The sequence below is a fragment of the Cetorhinus maximus genome, chromosome 16 (genome assembly GCF_964194155.1).
Source record: "Cetorhinus maximus chromosome 16, sCetMax3.hap1.1, whole genome shotgun sequence".
Lineage (NCBI taxonomy): Eukaryota > Metazoa > Chordata > Chondrichthyes > Lamniformes > Cetorhinidae > Cetorhinus > Cetorhinus maximus.
Genome location: NC_135894.1, coordinates 36479801 through 36501242, shown reverse-complemented (window position 1 = coordinate 36501242; position 21442 = coordinate 36479801). Strand labels below are relative to the sequence as shown.

Genomic DNA, 21442 nt, shown 5'->3' with positions numbered 1-21442 from the left:
CTGGCAGGATCTGTAGAGAGAGCAACAGAGTTAACATTTCGAGCCCAATATGACTCCTTTTCGGAACTGAGGGGCCACTTGGCTGCACTGGGGCATTCTTCAATAATTGAGTGGGGTGACAGCAAGCGATCAGGATCAACAGGTGGAGGAATTAGGTAGCAACAGTTCCAGAGGGAGGACAATTCAAAAGGGAAAGTAAGCAGTTCCAGTGAAAAAAACCTCCTTAAAACAGCCAGACTGATGTTGCTGGATTGGGAAGTGGATGCCTTTCTGGGTGCCGTTTTAAATATGGCGCTCGGCCCTTCGACCCTGTGAGGTGAAGGCGGGGCTGATGACTGCCTGCCACTCTGCCCCAGGATTGGCTGGGCCCCTTGCCTCGGCACATCTAATAGGCTGACCATTGTGATTGCGTGTGGCTAGCTGTTCCGACTCCAAGCGAAAGTCCCAAGCACTTCTGCACTTGTGGTCCTGCAGTCGGAGCATTCGCTGCTAGAAGATGATTCTGACCATAATTAACACAGCATCAATTGCTTTTACGGCCAGATTTCTCCCCATATGCTTGGAATGCATTTGTGTGAACAGGGGTGCAGAAAGGGTGGTAGAACATTTTTAATGCCTTAGACATTTTAACTTTCAGCCTGTGTCTCTAGTCCTGTTCGCACTGGTTAAGTCAAATAATGTGGTTACATCTGCATTTATTTTTGTCACTAATGTTGGAGACTCAGATCATGCCTTTCTCAATAGCTTTTGCAATAACAAGTTCACTCCTTGTAATTTTGTGCTCTGTATTTCCATGGTAACCAATATCCCATGTACCTGTCATGCGAAAGACTGAAAACAAACCAAGATTTGTATTTATATAATTTAAAAAAAATTTATTTGAATTTTGTGCAAATCAAAATGAGGCGAATTGGATACCTGTAGTTTTGACACCCAGTTTCAGTTACAACCCCTTGGGTCTGAATAGATGAAGAGTAACACCTGTCCTTCCCTTTTTGTAACTCCCTGCTCGATTTCCTGTGACTTGCCACTTACTCTTCCTCATACTCGTAAGCTTAAAACCATTGACCATGCCTTTGGTACTCACCACTCTAACCCTCTCTTACTTTCCTCTCCCTTTTTCACTTCCCTCCTCTGCTCATTTGTGCTAGGTTGAGGTATTCTCCCTGCATGTGAGCAGTATGATGAAAATATACGTTATTCTTGATTAGATTTAAATCTAGGCCTCAAAAAGAACAATGTTTGTAGCCTTCTGTTGGTAGACCTAGTTAAGTGAGATATTTATACACCTTATGATCCTGGCATCTTAATAATTGTCATTTTACTGCCACTATTATTTAGATGAATTGGCGAAGCGGTGGCATATTGTTGATGAACTGGTAATCCAGAGACCCAGAATAATGCTCTGGGGACCTGGGTCTAATGATGCCCATAGAACCATTGTCGTAAAAACCCATTTGGTTCACTAATGTCCATTAGGGAAGGAAATCTGACCTTCTCACCTGGTCTGGCCTACAGGTGACTCCAGATTCGCAGTAATGTGGTTGACTCTTAAATGCCCTCTGAAATGGCCTAGCAAGCCACTCGGTTGTATCAAAACGCTAAAAAGTCAATAAAAAGGAATGAAACCAGACAGACCACCCAGCATTGACCTAGGCACTGAAAACAACAACTGCAAACCCAGCCTTGTAGACCCTGCAAAGTACCCCTTACTAACATCTGGAGGCTTACGCTGAAATTGGAAGAGCTGTCTCACAGACTAATGAAGCAACAGCCTGACATAGTTATCCTCATAGAATCACACCTTACAGATAATGTCCCAGACACCACCACCACCATCTGAGGTGGTGGCACAGTGGTATACAGTCGGGAGGCAGTTGCCCTGGGAGTCCACAGCATCGACTCCGGCCCCCCATGAAGTCTCAAGGCATCAGGTCAAACATGGGCAAGGAAACCTGCTGATCTCCAAGTACCACGCCACCCCCTGCCCCCCTGCACCCCCCCCCACCCCCCCCCACCCCCCCCCACCCCCCCCCAATCAGCTGATCAATCACTACTCCTCCATGTTGAACTGCTCTTGCCTCCATGTTGAACAGCTCTTGGAGGAAGCACTGAGGGTGGCAAGGGCACAGAATGTACTCAGGGCGGGGGACTTCAATGTCCATCACCAAGAGTAGCTCAGTAACACCATCACAGACCAAGCTGGCCGAGCCCTAAAGGACATAACTGCTAGACTGGGTCTGCGGCAGGTCATGAGGGAACCAACAAGAGGGAAAAACATCATTGACCTCACCCTCACCAACCTGCCTACCGCAGATGTATCTGACCACCGCACAGTCCTTGTGGAGACGAAGCCCCATCTTCACTTTGAAGATACCCTCCATCGTGTTGTGTGGCACTACCACCATGCTAAATGGGATAGATTTAGAACAGATCTAGCAACTCAAGACTGGGCAAGCATGAGGTGCTGTAGGCCATCAGCAGCAAAATTGTACTCAACTGCAACCTATAACCTCATGGCCCGGCATATCCCCAACTCTACCATTACTACCAAGCCAGGGGACCAACCCTGATTCAATGAGTGAGTGCAGGAGCGCATGCCAGGAGCAGCAACAGGCATACCTAAAAATGAGGTGTCAACCTGTGAAGCTATAACACAGGATTACTTGTATGCCAACCAGCAGAAGCAGCAAGTGATAGACAAAGCAAGGTGATTCCACAACCAATGGATCAGATCTAAGCTCTGCAGTCTTGCCACATCCAGCCATGAATGGTGGTGGACAATTAAACAGCTCACTGGAGGAGGAGGCTCCACATATATCCCCATCCTCAATGATGGAGGAGCCCAGCATAGCAGTGCAAAGGATAAGGCTGTAGCGTTCACAACAATCTTCAGTCAGAAGTGCAGAGAGGATGATCCATCTCTGCTTCCACCGGAGGTCCCCAGCATCACAGATGCCAGTCTTCAGCCAATTCGATTCACTCCATGTGACGTCAATAAACGGCTGAAGGCACTGGATACTGCAAAGGCTACGGGCCCTGAAAATATTCCGGCAATAGCACTGAAGATGTGCTCCAGAGCTTGCCGTGCACTTGCCAAGCTGTTCCAGTACAGCTACAACACTAGCATCTACCTGGCTATGTGGAAAATTGCCCAGGTATGTCTTGTACACAAAAAGCAGGACAAATCCAATTGCCCCATCAGCCTACTGCTGATCATCAGTAAAGCAACGGAAGGGGTCTTCAACAGTGCTATCAAGTGGTGTTTGCTTAGCAATAACCTGCCCACTGACGCTCAGTTTGGGTTCTGCCAGGGTCACTCAGCTCCTAACATGACATCAAGGCAGTATTTGACTGAGTGTGGCATCAAGGAGTCCTAGCAAAACTGGATTCGGTAGGAATCAGGGAGAAAGCTCTTCGCTGGTTGGAGTCATACCTAGCACAAAGGAAGATGGTTGTGGTTGTTGGAGGTCAATCATCTTAGTTCTAGGACAGCACTGCAGATATCCTTGGGGTAGTGTCCTCGGCCCAACCATCTTCAGCTGCTACATCAATGACCTTCCTTCCATCATAAGGTCAGAAGTGGGGATGTTCACTGATGATTGCACAATGTTCAGCACCTTTGTGACTCCTCAGATACTGAAGCAGTCCATGTCCAAATGCAGCAAGATCTGGATAATATCCAGGCTTGGGCTGACAAGAAGCAAGTAACATATGCGACACACAAGTGCCAGGCAATGACCATCTCCAACAAGAGAGAATCTAACCATCGGCCCTTGACATTCAATGGCATTAACATCGCTGAATCCCCTACTATCAACCTAGGGATTACCATTGACCAGAAATTGAACTGGACTAGTCATATAAATACTGCGGCTACAAGAGCCGGGCAGAGGCTAGGAATCCTGTGGCAAGTAACTCACTTCCTGACTCCCCAAAGCCTGTCCACCATCTACAAGGCACAAGTCAGGAGTGTGATGGAATACTGTCCACTTGCCTGGATGAGTGCAGTTCCCACAACACAAGAAGCTTGACACCATCCAGGGCAAAGCAGCCCGCTTGATTGGCATCCCATCCACAAACATTCACTCCCTCCACCACCGATGAATAGTGACAGCAGTGTGTACCATCTACAAGATGCACTGGAGAAACTCACCAAGGTTCCTTAGGCAGCATCTTCCAAACCCAGGACCATTACCATCTAGAAGGACAAGGGCAGCAGACATATGGGAACACCACCACCAGGAAGTTGCTCTCCAAGCCACTCACCATCCTGACTTGGAAATAATCACCATTCTTTCACTGTCGCTGGACTAAAATCCTGGAACTCCCTCCTGTACAGTACTGAGGGTGTACCTACACCACATGGACTGCAGTGGTTCAAGAAGGCAGCTCACCAGCACCTTAAGTGCAATTAGAGATGGACTATAAATGCTGGCCTAGCCAGCGAAGCCCAGATCCTGTAAAATGTATTTTACAAAATTAACCCACTTAGCTATTCTTCTAATCAATCAGTGCAAAACAAAGCAATAAAGGTTTAAATCAAGTAATATATGCCATTAACCTTTACTTCACAAACCTGAATAAATTACTTTTGTGTTGCTGTTTTTGAACTTATTTGCAAAACTGATGCAAATAAATTTCAACCCTGTTTGTATTAAAATTGTCTATTGTTTTGAGTTATAAATGATGATACTTACGTTTCAGACAACAAGAACCTGTTTTGGATTGTTTAACATTGTAACCCATTGGAACCCAGAGGAGGTGCCTTTTTTGTAATGCCCATTTTATCCCTATTATCTCCCACAGGAGCCGCTTGCTGCCATGCATTCTCCTTGAGGCAAGAGGGCAGGATGGTCTTGGATGCAGACTACTCTACAACCACCATCAAAGCCACTCTGATCAGCAGATGGGAGGTATGCTTGTAATGGGGCAAGCCAGCTGTACCTGTTTCTGTCTTCCTTCTGAGCTATAAACCACCCACTGGAGAGAGTTGGTTCAATCTAGTTGCATATCCAAGAACTGTGGAAACTCACCTCACACTATGATGGATGAATTCCACTGGCAGTTATGCCTCAGAATCAAACCTGTAAAAATCTGATCAAAGAGCTCTTGCTCTGGCACGAGTGTTGCTGGGCTACAATGAATGGATAAATTAGCTATTGTATTGAGTTATACATTATTGCTCCTTTGATTTGGTAACTTCTGTTGCATTGGAACCTCTGGGAGGTTTATTTTTGTAATCCCCATTTTATCCCTATTTTCCACAGGAGCTGATTGCCATCAATAATTGTTTTTTTTCCCTTGCCTGTTTTTGGACAAAACTATTTTGATTCATGACAGTTGTTTTGCTAGTATCCCTTCAAATTTGAAGTGGCGTTTCCTTGTGAAGGATTAACATGAGTTACACGTATTCTGTGATTAAACACTACCAGTTTCCCTTTCTAAAACTGTGTACCGTCTTGAAACTGACTTAATTGTAACTTTTACCTTTTTTTTTGTATGTTACAAATAATAACTGCTCATTTAAGGAAGAATAGCAAGTTGATTGCCATTCAATTTGAATGTCATTCAATTTTAGGCCTTAATTGTGAATGGAAAATTCAAGGCCAGTCTTTGTTGCCCATCCCTAATTGCCCTTGAACTGAGTGGCTTGCTACCCCATTTAAGAGGACAGTTAAGAGTCGACCATTGCTGTGGTTCTGGAGTCACATGTAGGCCAGGCTAGGTAAGGATGGCAGATTTCCCTCCCTAAAATTAGGACATAAATGAACCAGGTGGGTTATTGCAACAATCAACAATGGTTTTGTGGTCACCATCACTGAGACCAGCTTTTCACTTCTAGATTATTAATTGAGTTGAAATTCCACCCGCTGCTGTGGTGCGATTCAAACCCTTGTCCCCAAAGCATTAGCCTAGGCTTCTGAATTACTAGTCCAGTGACATCACCACTGAGCCATGATCTCCCATATATCTATCAATAGAGCTATCTGACTTTTAATATTTTATGACTTCAGTTTACTAGCTGTAAAGTGTTTTAAAACTTTTTGGGCACACAATTTGTATCTGTAGCAAGCCGATCACCCTCTTGGGAGAGTGTGCTGTGCTGACAACTGCTCACGCAACCTGCACGGCGCATCATCTCGAGAATGGCAAGCGAGCAGGCATCCTCTCCGAGTGCTGGAAGCACCTGAGCCAGTGCTATCCTGATGTCACATGGCCAATGCTCTTGATTTATGTCCATTTTCCAACTTTGGACCACACTGATCCATTCAACAAATGCACACATTGCTCATCAGTGATGTGGTGGCATAGTGGTATTTGTTACTGTGTTAGTATTCCGGAGACCCAGGGTAATGTTCTGGGGACCCGAGTTTGAATCCCACCATGGCAGATGGTGAAATTTGAATTCAATAAAAATTTGCTGACCGTGAAACCATTGTTGATTGTTGTAAAAACCCATCAGCTGTCCTTGCCTGGTCTGGCCTACGTGTGACTCCAGACCCACAGTAATGTGGTTGACTCTTAAAAACGCCCTCTGAACAAGGACAATTAGGGATGGACAATAAATGCTGGCCTAGCCAGCAAATAAAAAAAAAAGTTGCTAGAGGGCCTAACACTCGTGTTGTTTTAAAGGGTGAGGTACTCAACTTGCAGGTAGTGTAATTTTGAAGAACTTCTGCTGTTGCCAATTGTTTGAAGGTATTCTGGAGAGTTTGGAGGTGTGATCTTGCAAGGAGTGTTGCTGTATCATGGGAGGGAACTGAAGTTGCAGTCCCTCAGGGAGAATAGTGCAGAGGCGGCAAAGAGGGTAAGCTCTGCATGCTGCTTTCTGATAACTTGGAGCCAGACTCCTCCATGCTCCTTGACAGTGGTAGGAGACTGTTATTTTGGTGTACATTCCCATCAGCATTCTCTTGAATGCTGTACCAAGGATCTCTTCTGGTTTCCCTGTAGCAAAACTATTTTATGACCTCTCCTGGTGAGCTGATACGCAAACCATCCATTACCTCTGACCTGGTTGGAGCCCACTTTTGTCCCGTGATTCACCACATGTTAATCCCAACACTATCCTTGCCATTATATATGTGCAGTGCCGATTATCAAAACTGGTGGTTGCGAATGTCAGACCAGGTGACAGAGCCCTTTCATCAGTGATGTGCCATTGCCTTCTTTCATCCTCCTGAGGCTGCTGTGGCTTGGCAAGTGGCAGTTTTTTGGTATCTTAAAGCAGAGAATCAGAAGGGCAAAGTTGGGGTGAGGTAAGTGGGGTGGAGTGGCAAGTACAGGTCCATGGTAACACCATCTACAGTTTGCTCATCATGACAGATAGCAGGACGAGGATAAACTGGGAGCTGAGATGGAGCATATGGAAAGAACATCCTCAATGTTCTCACTGATGCTGGATACCATGGGCTCTGTTCTAGCTGTCCTCATCATGCAGAGAACTATTTATTTTGAAATGCTTAGGAGATAGAGCTGTCCTTGTCTCCTGCTAATTTTGCTCTTCTCCCTTCTCTTGTCTGCCACCTTGTCCTGCAAGAGGAAAGATAGAATGTCAGTTATTGTTTTGCACTGTGTCTGGGCAATATGCCAGCCATAGCTGAACAGCTGAAGGTGGAAGCAGCAAGAGGCTGGCAGCATGGTAGGTGCATGAGGTGAGGTGGAGTATCTGGATCTAATGGATGAGTTCTGCGATTTTGACTTTATTCATACTTGAGATGTTGGTGTCGCTAGCTAGGCTGGCATTTATTACCCATCCCTAATTGGATCATTTTTCAGAAACAGAGGTCGCAATTCATGACTTGCCTTCATTGGTTCCGGGGGCAGTAGGCAGCAAGGTGATGGAGAAGGTGATGGTGAGTTGCCTTCTTGAGCTGCTGCAGTCCATCTGGTGTAGGTACACTCTCTAAGTGCTGTTAAGGAGAGACTTACAGGATTTTGACTGAGCAACAGTGAAGGAAGGGTGATATATTTCCAAGTCAGGATGGTGAGTAGCTTGGAGGGGAACTTCCAGTTAGTGGTATTCCCATGTGTCTGCTGCCCCTGCCCCTCTAGATGGTAGCAGTCATGCGTTTGAGTGCCAGAGACTGGTACTGGGTCAGTGATTAGGGTGTGTTGCAAAGAGCAGCATGAGAGGCAGTTGGAGCAATAGATAGGAGATGTCATGTGAAAATGCATTCACTGACTTCACGACTCACATGGGGTCAGTAAACTTATTGTGAGGCACTGGTGCCAGGCCTTTGGGTCCAGACGGCGGCAATGGATCTCCTGGCCACCAGCTTTCAATCCCTTCTGAGTGTTTTCCTTGAGAGTCTCCAGGCCTACCAAGGAACCTTGGCATCTCTCATGCTGCCTATGCCCACTAGTAAGACCTCCAGCACTGCATTTGAAATCCCTTGCTTAGAATTGCAGCAATTGTTTTCAGCAACAGCCTCCTGTAATTCTGTGGAGTGTTCCTTTTAAGAGGGAATGTCTGTCTTTAAGAACAGAAGACTAACTGTGCCATGTGCTGTAGCACACACTGCTGAATTCCCTGTTGAGCACAGAGCAGAGGCAGCTGGCTATGTGGCAGACACTCAGCCCATCTCCACAATCAATTAAATGAGGTGATAGTACCAGACCTGCATGCAGCCGACTGCCCCCGGAACCAATGAAGGCAGATCATGAATTGCAACCACTGTTTCTGAAAAATGATGCAAGCCAATTTTTAGCTCTATGTTTTCAACATACATCTAGATTTTCTGAAAATTAGGTAAACAATATGGCTTACTGAAATTGTGAATTATATAAATATTTAGACTGATATTTCCAAATCAGTAGTATTCCTATAGTGCAACTGTATTTACAGTTCTCAGCACCTAAGCAATTGATATTTATTTCACTCTGGGAACATTCTACTGTTTTCCCCAATTTTGTGTTTCCACTGAAAGATGGCACCTGGTTCTAGAGCTTTTACTTTGTGCTATTTAACATTTTGTTTTTTCACTGTACATTCTTTTCCTTCTCTTGAAGTTGTTGATTTGTGCTGGAGTACAATTTCATCAGTGCCACTACCCATATGGCATGCTGTCTCATTTCAATCCAGACAATGATGCCAAGACATCCACCTTTTGGAGAGTATCACAGCCTGATCCTGGCTTTAATATTGTTCACATGTACAAGCTAACACCCTTCAGCATGAGTCACAATGTCCTTAAAGGTTTCCTTTTTAGGAGTATCTTCCCTTTCCTTTTTATAAATCTAATTTCTTGTGTCTAAGTTGTTAATGCATGCAATTAAATTATATGCCCCTATATTGGTTGGATTTTTACTGAGAATTTTATACAAAACATTTTCTCTTAGTTCAGACTGGATATGCTTTTCTCTTTTTCAGGCATTGGACTATATTCTGTTGTCAACAGCCAATCTTTTTCCATTCTGGGTAAACTATCAATAAGTGCTGCATTTAACGTAGTCTATGTCTACACCTCTGAGCTCTATCCCACATCTGTCAGGTAAGTCTGAGATATGCGTGAAATCTTAAGACTGACTGCAGGCATGTGCTTCTGATATCCCAGTTATGTTCAGATTTTCTCAGTTGTGCTTTTCTCTAGTGCATTTTTTAAAAAATTGTTCTTGTGATGGGCATGACATCAGCAATCTCCAATTTGTTTCCCAGAACATTAAGTCAGTCATGTAATGTGAAATTGGAGTAATATGTAGGCTAGACTAGGTAAGAGTGGCTGATTCCCTTCCTTGAAGGATATTAGTGAAATGATTAGCTTTTATGATGATCTGGTAGATCTCAAGGACATCCTCTGGTGCTAGATCACGAACTACTAGATTTGTTAAATTCAATTTTATATTCAGGCATTTTGGAGTGTTGACTGTTAAATATGCTATGTAAATGCGTGTTAATATTGCCATACAGGCTTGGTGAAATAATTTAAAATAAAAGGTGCTTTGCTGTTGCCCCCCATGTATCATGATCTTTGGTCCTCATTTGTGCACAGCTTTGGGTAGGTCCATATTGTTTTAGTTTTTCCGCTAGGAATTCTTTCAAACATCAAACTGTTAGAAGCCTTAATTTAAACCTTGTTATATGATAGTTGAATATTTTTTTAAAATGGTGACAAACCATTGAGCATTGCTTTGAGCCATTGCTTCATTGCTGTTACATTTGAGCTTAATGTCTTAAGGGAAAAGTCTAGATTTCTGTTCATTTCAGCAATTGTCAAAGGATTCAGAATATGAAAGCAGAATTCCGCCCTGTTCAAACAATTTTTAAGTTGCCAGAAATTCTGTGGTATTTGTTTATTAATGATGTGCTAGTCTGTTTTGAGGTTGCCTTGAGAATAGGGAGTGTATAGGCAGCCATTCTGCATGTTGGATTGTGATTTTATATTTCAGAATTTTGAGTAATTGGCTCTTCCTTCCTTGTTTTCCTACAGGAATGTTGGGTTGGGCATTTGTTCCATGTCTTCTAGATTGGGAGGAATCCTTGCACCCTTTCTTCCATCACTGGTTAGTGTGCAATCCCCTTGTCTCTCGTTAACTTTTTCCCACCCCCTCCCATGTTTCTTTTACCTCCACCCTTGGAGGGTATGGTTATCTGGTACTTGACTTTGTTTACAATATATTGGGTTACAGTATATGCCTTCATCTCTTTGCTTTACAGTAAAATAATTTAATCAGTAATGAAGATATATTAATGAAATCTGATAAGTGTGCTGGGATATTTGTTCACGTTAAATATATAAGCACAAGTTGTTGTGGAATTTCTTTGGGCAGGATATTGAGTTCGGCAAGCGGGGGGGTGGGGCCTGCTCACCTACATGTAAAATGACGCGGCATGACGTTGGGCGGAACTCCTGACATCACCCCGCGTCATTTCAATTTTCAAGTTGGCGGGGACGCAGCCGAATCAGCTGTGCACCCACCGACCTGTCAATGGCCAATTGAGGCCATTTAAAAACTAATTCAAATAGTTAAAGGACCTGTCCTTCCAACCTTAAGATTGGTGGGCAGGCCGGGAGCCCTGGTGGGCTTCAGAAAAAGCATGAAACCTCATCCACGGGCGGGATGAGGTTTCATGTAGGTTTTAAAAAATGTAATAGAAGTTTAATTAAAAGTGATGGACATGTCCCAACTCATGTGACAGTGTCACATGAGGAGACATATCAGGGAAATTTTATTTGTCTATATTTCACATTTTTGAATTTGGCACCGATCTCCCTGAGGCAGCATTTAGCCTCAGGGAGATGAGTGCGCTCTTTCGCGCATGTGCGCGAAAGAGCGCACTCTTGGCTTAGGGAATCCCCCCTGCCCGCACAAGGAGAACATAGCACTTCCTGGCGGACATCACGCTGGGTTGGCCTTAATTGGCCCACCCACGTAAAATGGCGGCACGCCCCCAATCGGGGGCACCGATTGGAGGTGCACCCGCTCCTGATCTTCCCTCCCGATGGGGGGAAAATTCTTCCCTTAAGTGACAGCACTCTCCTATGTTTGTATTTATAGTTTTGACATGCATTTTGGGCAACACAGTAGTGAGTAAGGTGATATTCGCTGGTGACAGACTAAACCACACCAAGTGACCACTTTCAACAGTGAGAGCCATTATTTTTCAAATTTGATTTTCTGTCTAAACTAAGTTACTACTGGGAACTAGAAATTGAAATAGTTTCCTTTGCATCAAGTATAAATGACATTGGAGTCTGCAGTTTCCTTTTTAAGCTGGTAACTATTAGACACCAATAAGTTAGCTACTTACAACACAATCCACAAACTTTGTGCATTGGAAATCACTTTGGCTGCACTAAATTGTTAAGTGAAACTGGAAACTGTTGGGGATATGTTTCTCCATCAAAATATTTTCTAGTTACTATTATTTTACATTTATAATCTGTGGTCCTAAAAACTTTCTAAAAATGAACAGAAATCTAGAGTTCCTTTTTAAGCTCAATATTTAAACCAAGTCATTGAAGCAGGAGGCAGCATGTATAGCTCTGTTTGATTGGGTGTGCAAGGGATGAGAAGTGAAAGCGCCTTGAAAAGAGTCCTTACTGCCATGCCCCCTTTCTCCCTCTCATGTGGAGGTACCTGGAGGGAGAGGATCTGCAGAACTGCAAGGTGTGCCAGTTGGAGGAGTGATGTGCAGAAGAATGCTGTGAAGTCAGAGAGTGATGGATGCCACCTGAAAATAGTTTGTCACTCCCCTTTCCCTTAGCCCAACTAGGTTATTACACCTTTTCCAAAACTATATCAAGCCTTTGTAACATTCAACCACACCTGTTTAGTTTGGGCAGCTGGCCACTTCCTCCCATTCACAGGAAAGAGCATCCTTTCTGGTCCTCACCACTTCCAGCCCCCTCGTGGAGATAACCTCCAGGGTAGAGCCAAAGAACTTGTTTTTTGGGGGGTGTTGGAGGGAGGGTGGGGTCACCCTTCCCATGTTTTCTTTCCATGTCCTTGCCTCTACTAGCCTTCAAGCAAAATTTCCTACATCTATTATGACTCCTGCCGAGTCTCTAAGTAGAGTGCCTTCATTCATGTGTAATGTAGGTTGTCATCATACCTACACTCGGTGATTGGTCAGGAAACCTGGAAGCAAGATGCTACTGCTGTGGCTGAGTTCAGGAGCATGACAAAGCCTGTTGATAGAATAAGCAGGTTCCTGACCCACTACTGGCTTTCTCGCTGTGTATGGGTCCATTAAGATAAAATTCCACCCATAAACTTGTTTTTCTCTCCACGGGTGCTACCAGTTCTGTTGAGTATTTCCAATTACATTTGCTGCTTTTATTTGATTTCTAGCATGCAATGATTTCCTTTTGTATCCTAAGCAGTCATAAATAGTAGCATTTACAACATTCTCAGTAAAATGAAAAAGTATGGTCAGAATTGACTTCAAAAACTTGGAAACCTTTTGCAGGTAGTCGAGTGTATGTAGTACACTTCATGCTGCCATCTGAAGAACAAGGGTGATATTGTCCTTTCTGTTATGAACAAAGTCTACATGAAAGTACTGGCCCAGATTTTGTAGTCAGCGGATGAGCAACAGTACTTGCAGAAATCAATGTTGGCTTCATAAACTCCATTGGCACCATATAGAACAGGAGTGTCAGCCTTCCCACAGCTGGAATAAAATACCAGCATGCGGATCCAATACCATCTCTGCAAGCATTTCCATTGATGATGCAGGAAATCATCTCGTGAAGTTGCTATGCCCCATGAGTTACATGTGCCTCCTTCTTTGTAATGCAGTGCTTTTGCCAGTGTTGGAGGGCTACCTCTCATTGCAGCGCTATAATAATACAATAGCATAGGAAAATTGGATAACTTGCATGGGTTTAATTGTCAATTGCATTAGGTTATTTAGTTGTGTTGGTCAGAATTGCAGTGTGTTTTCTATAAATGAAGTTTATCTGATTTGTAGGGTTTAAAAAAATATACTTAATGTACATTTTTAAATTTAATGACAATTTTTATGGATTTTTTTAGCACGGTTATGTGCAACATGAGTAACCCTTCACCTTTTCAGTGTGAACATTCAGCTTTAAAAAGGCTTTTGTTTGTACAACTTAACAGTCTGGAATTTGTGGTAATATTAACAGCAAGGCTGTCAATGTCACCCTTATTACGGTATAAAATTGAAAACAACTTTTGGCATCTCCAAATGCACAGTTAAACAATCTGGAAGTTGCTATTAGTGATACCTTGCTCCTTCATAGGCTGCACTGTTGCCATTTGAACAGATGGAATCATTTAGAAATCACTCATTTGTCATGAACTTCAGCTACTTACATATTAATCCTGCTGAAAGAAGCAGGATAAAGTTAAGCTTTGCTCAATCAGAGTAGTTAACGGCATACTAAATCATAATTACTGCTGAAACAACTTTTCGACCCTAAAAAGCAAATTTTACAGGGGTGGAGTCTCATTCCCTCAGAAGAACATTTAAAAAATAGAGTTTTAATAATTTACATTTAGTTTTGATATTTATATTTCTACCTTAATCCCACGTGTATGTCCCATTCTTTATTTTGATTTCTGTGCAATGATTTAAATATGGTTTACATTTCCTGCATTTTACTGCCTACTTTGCTCTCTCTGAGAATTTTCTAATCTGACTGGCTAATCAGCTTGTTTGTTACATGCATTGTTGCTCTATTAAGTTCCCCTGTAGGAGAGACCAAATTGAGACTGATGTCAGAAAAGAAAATGTTTTTTCTCTCCACAGGTGCTCCCAGTCCTGTTGAGTGTTTCCAATTACATTCTCTGCTTTTATTTACCAGTGTTCTATGAAATCAGAAACCTATGTTCTCAAACCCACAAAATTTTTGTGGGCAGTTTTTATTTGAAGTCAGTGGCGAGTGCTGTTCCTATGCTGCTGACTGCGAAATCGGGCTGATATACTTTGTTGTTCTGAGTAATTAAGGTGTTGCAAATATTTTCAGTATTTGGTTTAGATTATTTTATACTCTTCATGTCCCTAAACAACAGCTGAGGAAAAACTTGTAGAGGCTGTTATTTATTTATCTTGTCAGTCATTTACGGCACAGTTTGAGGCCATTTGGCCCATTGAGTCCTTGCTGACATGTATAGCTGATTTACCTCCTTCAATTTAAGACACAATATAGTTTTACTAATGCATCATAATATATTGGTACGACTGCTAAATATAACAAGAAAAAATGACTTGTGGGGAGAAAATATTTGTTACATTCAACATATATTGATTTCACCCTTCCCATTGGGCATAAAAATAGTTTGTTCGAGGAACAACTATTTTGAGATGCTATATGGGCGTGAATATAAATTCTGTGAGCAGCACTTACATTAGGATAACTGGTTTCTGAAATTGTCACTGAAGATTTTCCCAGTATTGTCAACTCTTGGCGTATTCCTGAGATAACAGATTAGAAGTGCCAGTGCAGATTTGAATCAAAAATATTTCAAACTGTGGCCACCTTTGGTGGCCAATTACATTGCCAGCTAAGTTAATTTGCTAGGTGAAAACCAAAGATCCAGCCAGTGGTCCACTTGGATTCCCTGTTGTTCATGTGCTTACACGAGTTTGTTCAGTTGAGATGGAACAAGGGAAATGCTGACAGGTGATCCTGGCCGATAATGTGTTTGCCTTGTATTAGTAACTGGCATAAAACCAAGGAAGGCATTCAGATAACATTGTGATCCTGCACTGATGGAAAATGTTATGCATTAGAAGTACCTTTGCTTAACCAACTCCAAAAAAACACTAAAATGACAAGAGCATCATTCCCTTATAAAGCTATTAAACAAAAACAAAAGTTTAGGACAAGTGGGGGAGACTTCTTTCTTGTTATTGTTAGGCTTTAAATATTGCTTTATATTTGGGCAAAGAGTCAAACAATGGTCGCCTTGGATCAGAGGCTCGAATCTAGTATTGAGGAGGGGTGGTTAAGGAGAGAAGTGTCATGAAAGAATTTCACTGGGAATATTTCGAACACATGCTCTAATTTATTTTGAAACCTTGTGGGAAAATTTGAGTTGAAATTATGAATTATTCAAACATGCGATTATTTCCACACAAAGCTTATTGTGTTGGATCTTATTCTAAATCCTTTAATTATTAGTTTTATGATTATAACCACAGGATGTTGATTGAATTTACAATAGAAAAACATCTCCAAGGCTTTTAATAGTTAGTACCTTACGCAGCCAGTCACTGGAATATAAGTAAACACAGGTTCGTTTGTGTTCATTTTTGCTGTAATGGGGGTTCTTTGTGAATTCTAATTAATAAAAAAATAATTTTAGAATGGAGCAGTAATAGATGTAAACAATTACTTTGTACATCTGTAATTTTCAATAATACTTCTGAACACTTCATTAATACCTTTCAGAATTTTAATTTCCTGTGACAGAAGTCACACAACCTCTATATCAATAAGTCAGAACAAAAAGCTTCACCTGTCACTACATGTATCACCTTTGTCAATTTTGGCAGAGTCTTTATGTTGAGTTAAATTTGCAATCATAGAATGTGCAACATTCAAGCAGAGCATTCATTCCATCAAGTTTATACCATTGTTTTATTCCAATAGTTACCTACCTAATTCCACTCTCTTACTTGCTTCCTATATTCTTTTTATTGTTCCTCTTTTTAAAGCAGCTATCTCATTACTTTTTTAAAACAATGGTTTAAAACACAATTTCAAATTCTACCAAGCCTCTATGTAAAGGTAATTTTCTAAACTCCCTTTTAATTCAATGTTTGAACATATTAAAATTGTGCCGTCTTCACACTGTCATCCTGAAAAAAAATTGTTACTTTATTTTAATTGTATTTGATATAGTTGTCAGGAACATTTGCAGCTAATTGACATTGAGGGAAAATATTTCATATTTCCTATGACAGGATTAGGATCCGTCCTGTTTCAAATTCAACCAATTGCACTTTTTCCTGTGGCTTCTCTTGTTTGGCTTTAAATATGGTAAGAACAAACTGTGATAACTTTTATACTCAAGAGTTGAAATTATCTATCTTGATGAGACCATTAACCATGTACAGGGTCAAACTGTCTGAGGCAAAGCTAGGCCAGTTTATTTGAACTGTTAATTAAATAACCACAGCTATGAGGTAACCAATTTTTTTGTTTGAAAGAGCAGATGACGTTGTGTCAGCAGTAGGATTTCTTGAGTAGCTTTAGATGGTAGGTGACAGTAATCAGTTAACATCTTCTGCTTGTCAATTTTGATTGACCATTCTGCATCCAGAGGAAGATCAAAGTGGAAATAAATATGACTGCTGCTGAGGATTGCTTTATTTTATATGCTTCAGCTGTTTAGGTCCATGTTACAGTAGTGAGCATGAAGCCCATTGTGAGTTGAGCTCATATCTAGCAAATCACCTCAATTAAAGAATTTTGAGAATGGAGGAATGGAATAATTTGTTCGTATGATGCTATGCAGAGTACGTAGATTTCCTGAGAGACAGACAGTGTCATGGGCCACTAACTGCACGACCCACATGGGTCTCACCATGGATATCATTGAGGAAGACCAAGCCATAAAGATAACAGGTGGAGGTGCTGTCTTCCCCTGGGGAATCTATATTGTCTATGCAGTACTGCTTTGAAGCGCTACTACATGACTGAAATTTACACCCGAGGAATTTAAGAATTTTGAAGTGATTCATTATGTTAACAGATTTATGTACCTAAAAGTTAATTATTAAATTGTAATCTTAAATAGAATTTACAGCTCCATGTCTTAAAACCTACCTCGTGACCCATCGCCTCACAACTTGAACTGGCTCTCAGAAATTCTCTCTGTGCCCTTCGATTCTGCATAGAGGGGTTTTCTGTATGAGCTGCTTCTGTTCACACTCCACTTCCTTGCCCTTGCATGATATTAGGACACATGGTGGTGTACCATCTTGCCAACCAGAGGAGATGGAGGTCCCCAGTGGATGACTCTCTATTGGAGAGTCATCCCTTTTTCTATTGTGGATTTAGCAAGGAGAGTATTGTATAGAATAGTCTTGTGCGACAAGTATTTGAGTCAATTCGTAGACTCTCAGGTGGCCTGCAATTTCCGTGATGTTAAAGAAGTAGAAATAGACAGTCTAAGTGATGGCGAGAATGTGAGATCGGAAGCTCATCTCGAGATCAAATGTGACACCGAGGTTGCGAACAAACTGACTTAATCACAAATTATTGCCGGGGAGAGGGATGAAGTTGGTAGCTAGGGAACTAAGTTTAGAGCAGGGACTGTAAACAATAGCTTTGGCCTTCCCAATATTTAACTGGAGGACACTTCTGCTCATCCAGTACTGGATGTTGGGTAGGCATTCTGATAATTTAGTAACAGCGGTGGTGAGGTGGAGCTAGATGTCATCAGCATACATGTAATAACTAAAGCTGTGCCTTTGGATGAGTTGCTGTGCGGCAGTATGTAGATAAATAATAGGAAGAGGCCAAGGATAGATCCTTGATAGATGAGAAATAACGGTCCAGGAAGAGAAGCCATTGCATGTAATTCTCTGGCTATGGTTAGATGGATAAGAATGGAACCAGGTGAGAGCAGTCCCACCCAGCTGGCTGACAGTGGAGAGGTGTTGGAGGTGAATGCTGTGGTCGACTGTGTCATAGGTTGCGGACAACACAGCATTTTTAATTTGATGTCCTTGGTTTCCTCTCAATTTTGTTTGTCAATATACTTGTGGTACCTCCTAAGGGGCACTTATTATCTCTTTAATTGATAATAGGTTGAACATAACAGAGGTAGAATTTGCAGCACAGAAATGGGTCTTTTTGGCCCATCTGATCAATGCTAGTGTTTATGCTCCACTCAATTCTCATTCCACGCTACTTCATCTAATCGTACCAGCATATTCTTTTCTTTTCTCCCTCACAAACTTATCTAGTTTCCCATTAAATGCATCTATGCTGTTTACTTCAACTACTCCTTGTGCATTTCACATGCTTACCACTATCTGGGTTGGGAAATTTATCTAAGTAAGTTTACCTCTTACAATAGTTTACTCTCTACTACATAGCTGCCTGTGTAATTTTTTGTGATTCAGAGAGGCCAGAAATGGACAGTGGCATCCCATTGTACTTCCAATGCAAATCCCACAATATGAAGATTCATTGTTCATCTTAAGACCAGTTGTCTGAAAGATTTTGCACATAAAGCATGGAGATGTAAAATTTTGTTTTGTAGAATGTGCGCACTTGCCTTTGGAAGCTAAACTTTATGGAAGGTATTAATAAATAGTATTGGAAAATAGCCCAACTTGCAATTCTTTTATTTAAACATGGGCAATACTAACTGACTCCGTTCCTTAAACTATACCCATTCTTTGTCACTTAAAGGCTTGGTTTTAAATTCCTGAAAACACCATTAAATAAATAGTTACATAACTGCAGGTAATGGATAACTGTAGCCCAGGAAGGTCCTGGTCTTTACTAAGTCAGCTAATCTCATTTGGAATGATAATATAGTACTCTAATTGACCAAAGTGCCCCTTGTAAAAATCAGCAAGGAATCCGCTGTCAATTGCTATAAAGTTACTCCCATCTGCATCAAATGCTTGCAGGGAGATAAGATCAGGCTCCAATACTGTCATGTTCCTGTTTTCTTCTCCTTCCCCCTCCCTTGTCCCAGATATATATAGGCCAGGATTTAATATGGATGATGGGGGTCTCACCCATGGGATGGCAAATCAGTGGGACCCTCAGGTTGCTTTTTTGAGGGAGGCCTAACAAAATGAAGTGCCAGACGGCCAGCATTGGACCTTCCCTAGGATTTAGGACACCAAGAGCTGCCAGCCAATCAAAGATTGGCAGCTCTCCACCGCCGGCAGCACCATAGGGTGCAGTGGCTGCTGCTGGTAATGCTCTAAGGACTTCACCAGGGATTGTCGGTGGATCCCTGTTCACAGATGAGTGGGATGAAATATAGGTCGTGGAGAGGGAGTCGCTGGAGAGGGGAGAGGGTGTGTCAGAGGTGAGATCAGGGTGGTGACTTTCAATGCCCCTCCCCAACTTCCCAATGCCGGGTCCCTTGATCAGACACTGGTTGCCAATGAATGAGGGGCCCCCACAATGACATAGGCAAACCTGACGGGGTTTCCTGGGTAGCTTTCGGGAAGCACAGGAAAGCTGTATGACTCCTGTTTAATCTCTGAGCCACCACTAAATTCTAATGGGCATGGATAATTGGTGTCAAGTGGCTCATTAATGAGCCTAACTGAAATCCTGTTGCAAGCGGCAAGTTTCGGCCATCAGCCCCTTCCTTCCTCCAAATTAATTGTGGGTGGGTGTTCCCACTGCCGGTAGACTGACACATGGCCTCCTGTACAATTTAGTGAGTCCACTTGCCATTTTTCCCACTCCAACAGGCTTGATTAAATTCCACCAATAGTCTGCTGGCAATGGCTGGGATCAGAAATGGAGAATTTGGACAAGAGACCAGAAAGCTCCTGATGTCCATGGAACTGCATTCCAATGGTAAACAGAAGTTCCTCCTGAACCCATACTCCCCAGTAAAGCTTCAAAATGCGATCCACATTGATCAGTTCTTAGCCATGTAGAGAAATGTTGTATCACATGGTAAAAGTGAGACTTTGTATCCTTCAGACAGGCTGGCAGAGGAAAACTACAGCTATTAAAGCTATTTAGTACGGGGAATGTATTTATTTTTATACTTTATATAGTTACCATGTTTGGCTTCTATAAGTAACACCAGTGTCATTTATATCTTCAGTTCAGTGTCATTCGTATATTGTTGGTTAACTAATTTTCGTTACTGCCCTTGACAGAAATCCATTCATTGGTCAATGCATTTTGTGGTGTTTGGAGCTACTGGACTGCTAGCAGGAATCCTTAGTTTGTTGCTGCCAGAAACATTGAATGAAATTCTTCCAGACAATCTCTCTGACCTGCACAATGTCACATATCGCCAGCTTGGAGAAGACGTAGTCTCGTTGCAGTTGCAGGAGATTAAAATGGTACATAATCTACATGAAGAAAGATACATTACTTTGATAATTGTTATCTGTTTCAACTCATGCCAAACTAAATCTTTCAGAAACTCCAGTTTTGAGTGAACTAGGCAGTTTGATCTTACTTTACAAAAAGCCTGATCTATAGTTACTTTGCTGCTGTGATAATGACATCTATGTAACAAACATGAGAGAAAGTCTGCAGCAGTATTTTCTGCTAGATTTATTTACCCCTAGATATTTCTAAGTATTATTCTTTATGTCAAAATAATATTGATTTTATTTTTGGTGGGCCTTACGATTATATTTATCTTCAATCTATTTTTCACTGATGTCACTCTGGTAACATTAGTTATGGAGAGGGGCTACCTGACCCCAAAATGCCTCCATTCATTTCATCAGGATATGCATTTTGGACCAGCCTGAAAAGTATTGTTTTGGAATCACCTGTCCCAGAAATGCTTTGCTGGTTAAGTACGATTACATATTGAGTCGGTACAGGGATTATTAGTGTTTGAGAACTTCAATCATGGAAATATGTAATTCTCTGTTGAATTAAGCTACTCTGGAACAAATGGTTCTCCCAATTAACCACATCATGGAGTGACTGATGAGAAGAGGAGATGTATTGAAATAAACAACATTTTGTCACCTTTTTATTACTGAATAGAAATGCTATTATCCCCATAATGCCCATTTCTGCAGCAAAAATGTCCATTTCCCATTAAAAGGTAAGGGATCAATGTCAATTAAATCATGAAAACTCAACTTAGTCTCCCCTTTATAGGCTGGCCTATAATGGGTGGGAAAATGGAAGATTCAAGTCTTTCAAATACAAGTGTTCTAATCTTTGTGTATTTCATACTTTACTGGTAATTTAAATACTAATGCCAGGTGCAACACGTTTAATGTGGATGTAATGAAGTTCTTTCAATGTTGAGTTTCTGTGATGTAAACTTTATTATG

General features: G+C 41.8%; 1 protein-coding gene across 1 annotated transcript in view; it reads left to right on the top strand.

The window, feature by feature from the left end:
- LOC144691517 (solute carrier family 22 member 15-like) overlaps positions 1-21442 on the top strand; it is a 67508-nt gene that overhangs the window by 37880 nt on the left and 8186 nt on the right. Inside the window, exons 9-11 of the mRNA XM_078559669.1 lie at positions 9377-9497; positions 10434-10506; positions 20294-20482. Of these exons, the coding sequence (XP_078415795.1) occupies positions 9377-9497; positions 10434-10506; positions 20294-20482 (383 nt within the window). The remainder of the gene's footprint in view (positions 1-9376; positions 9498-10433; positions 10507-20293; positions 20483-21442) is intronic.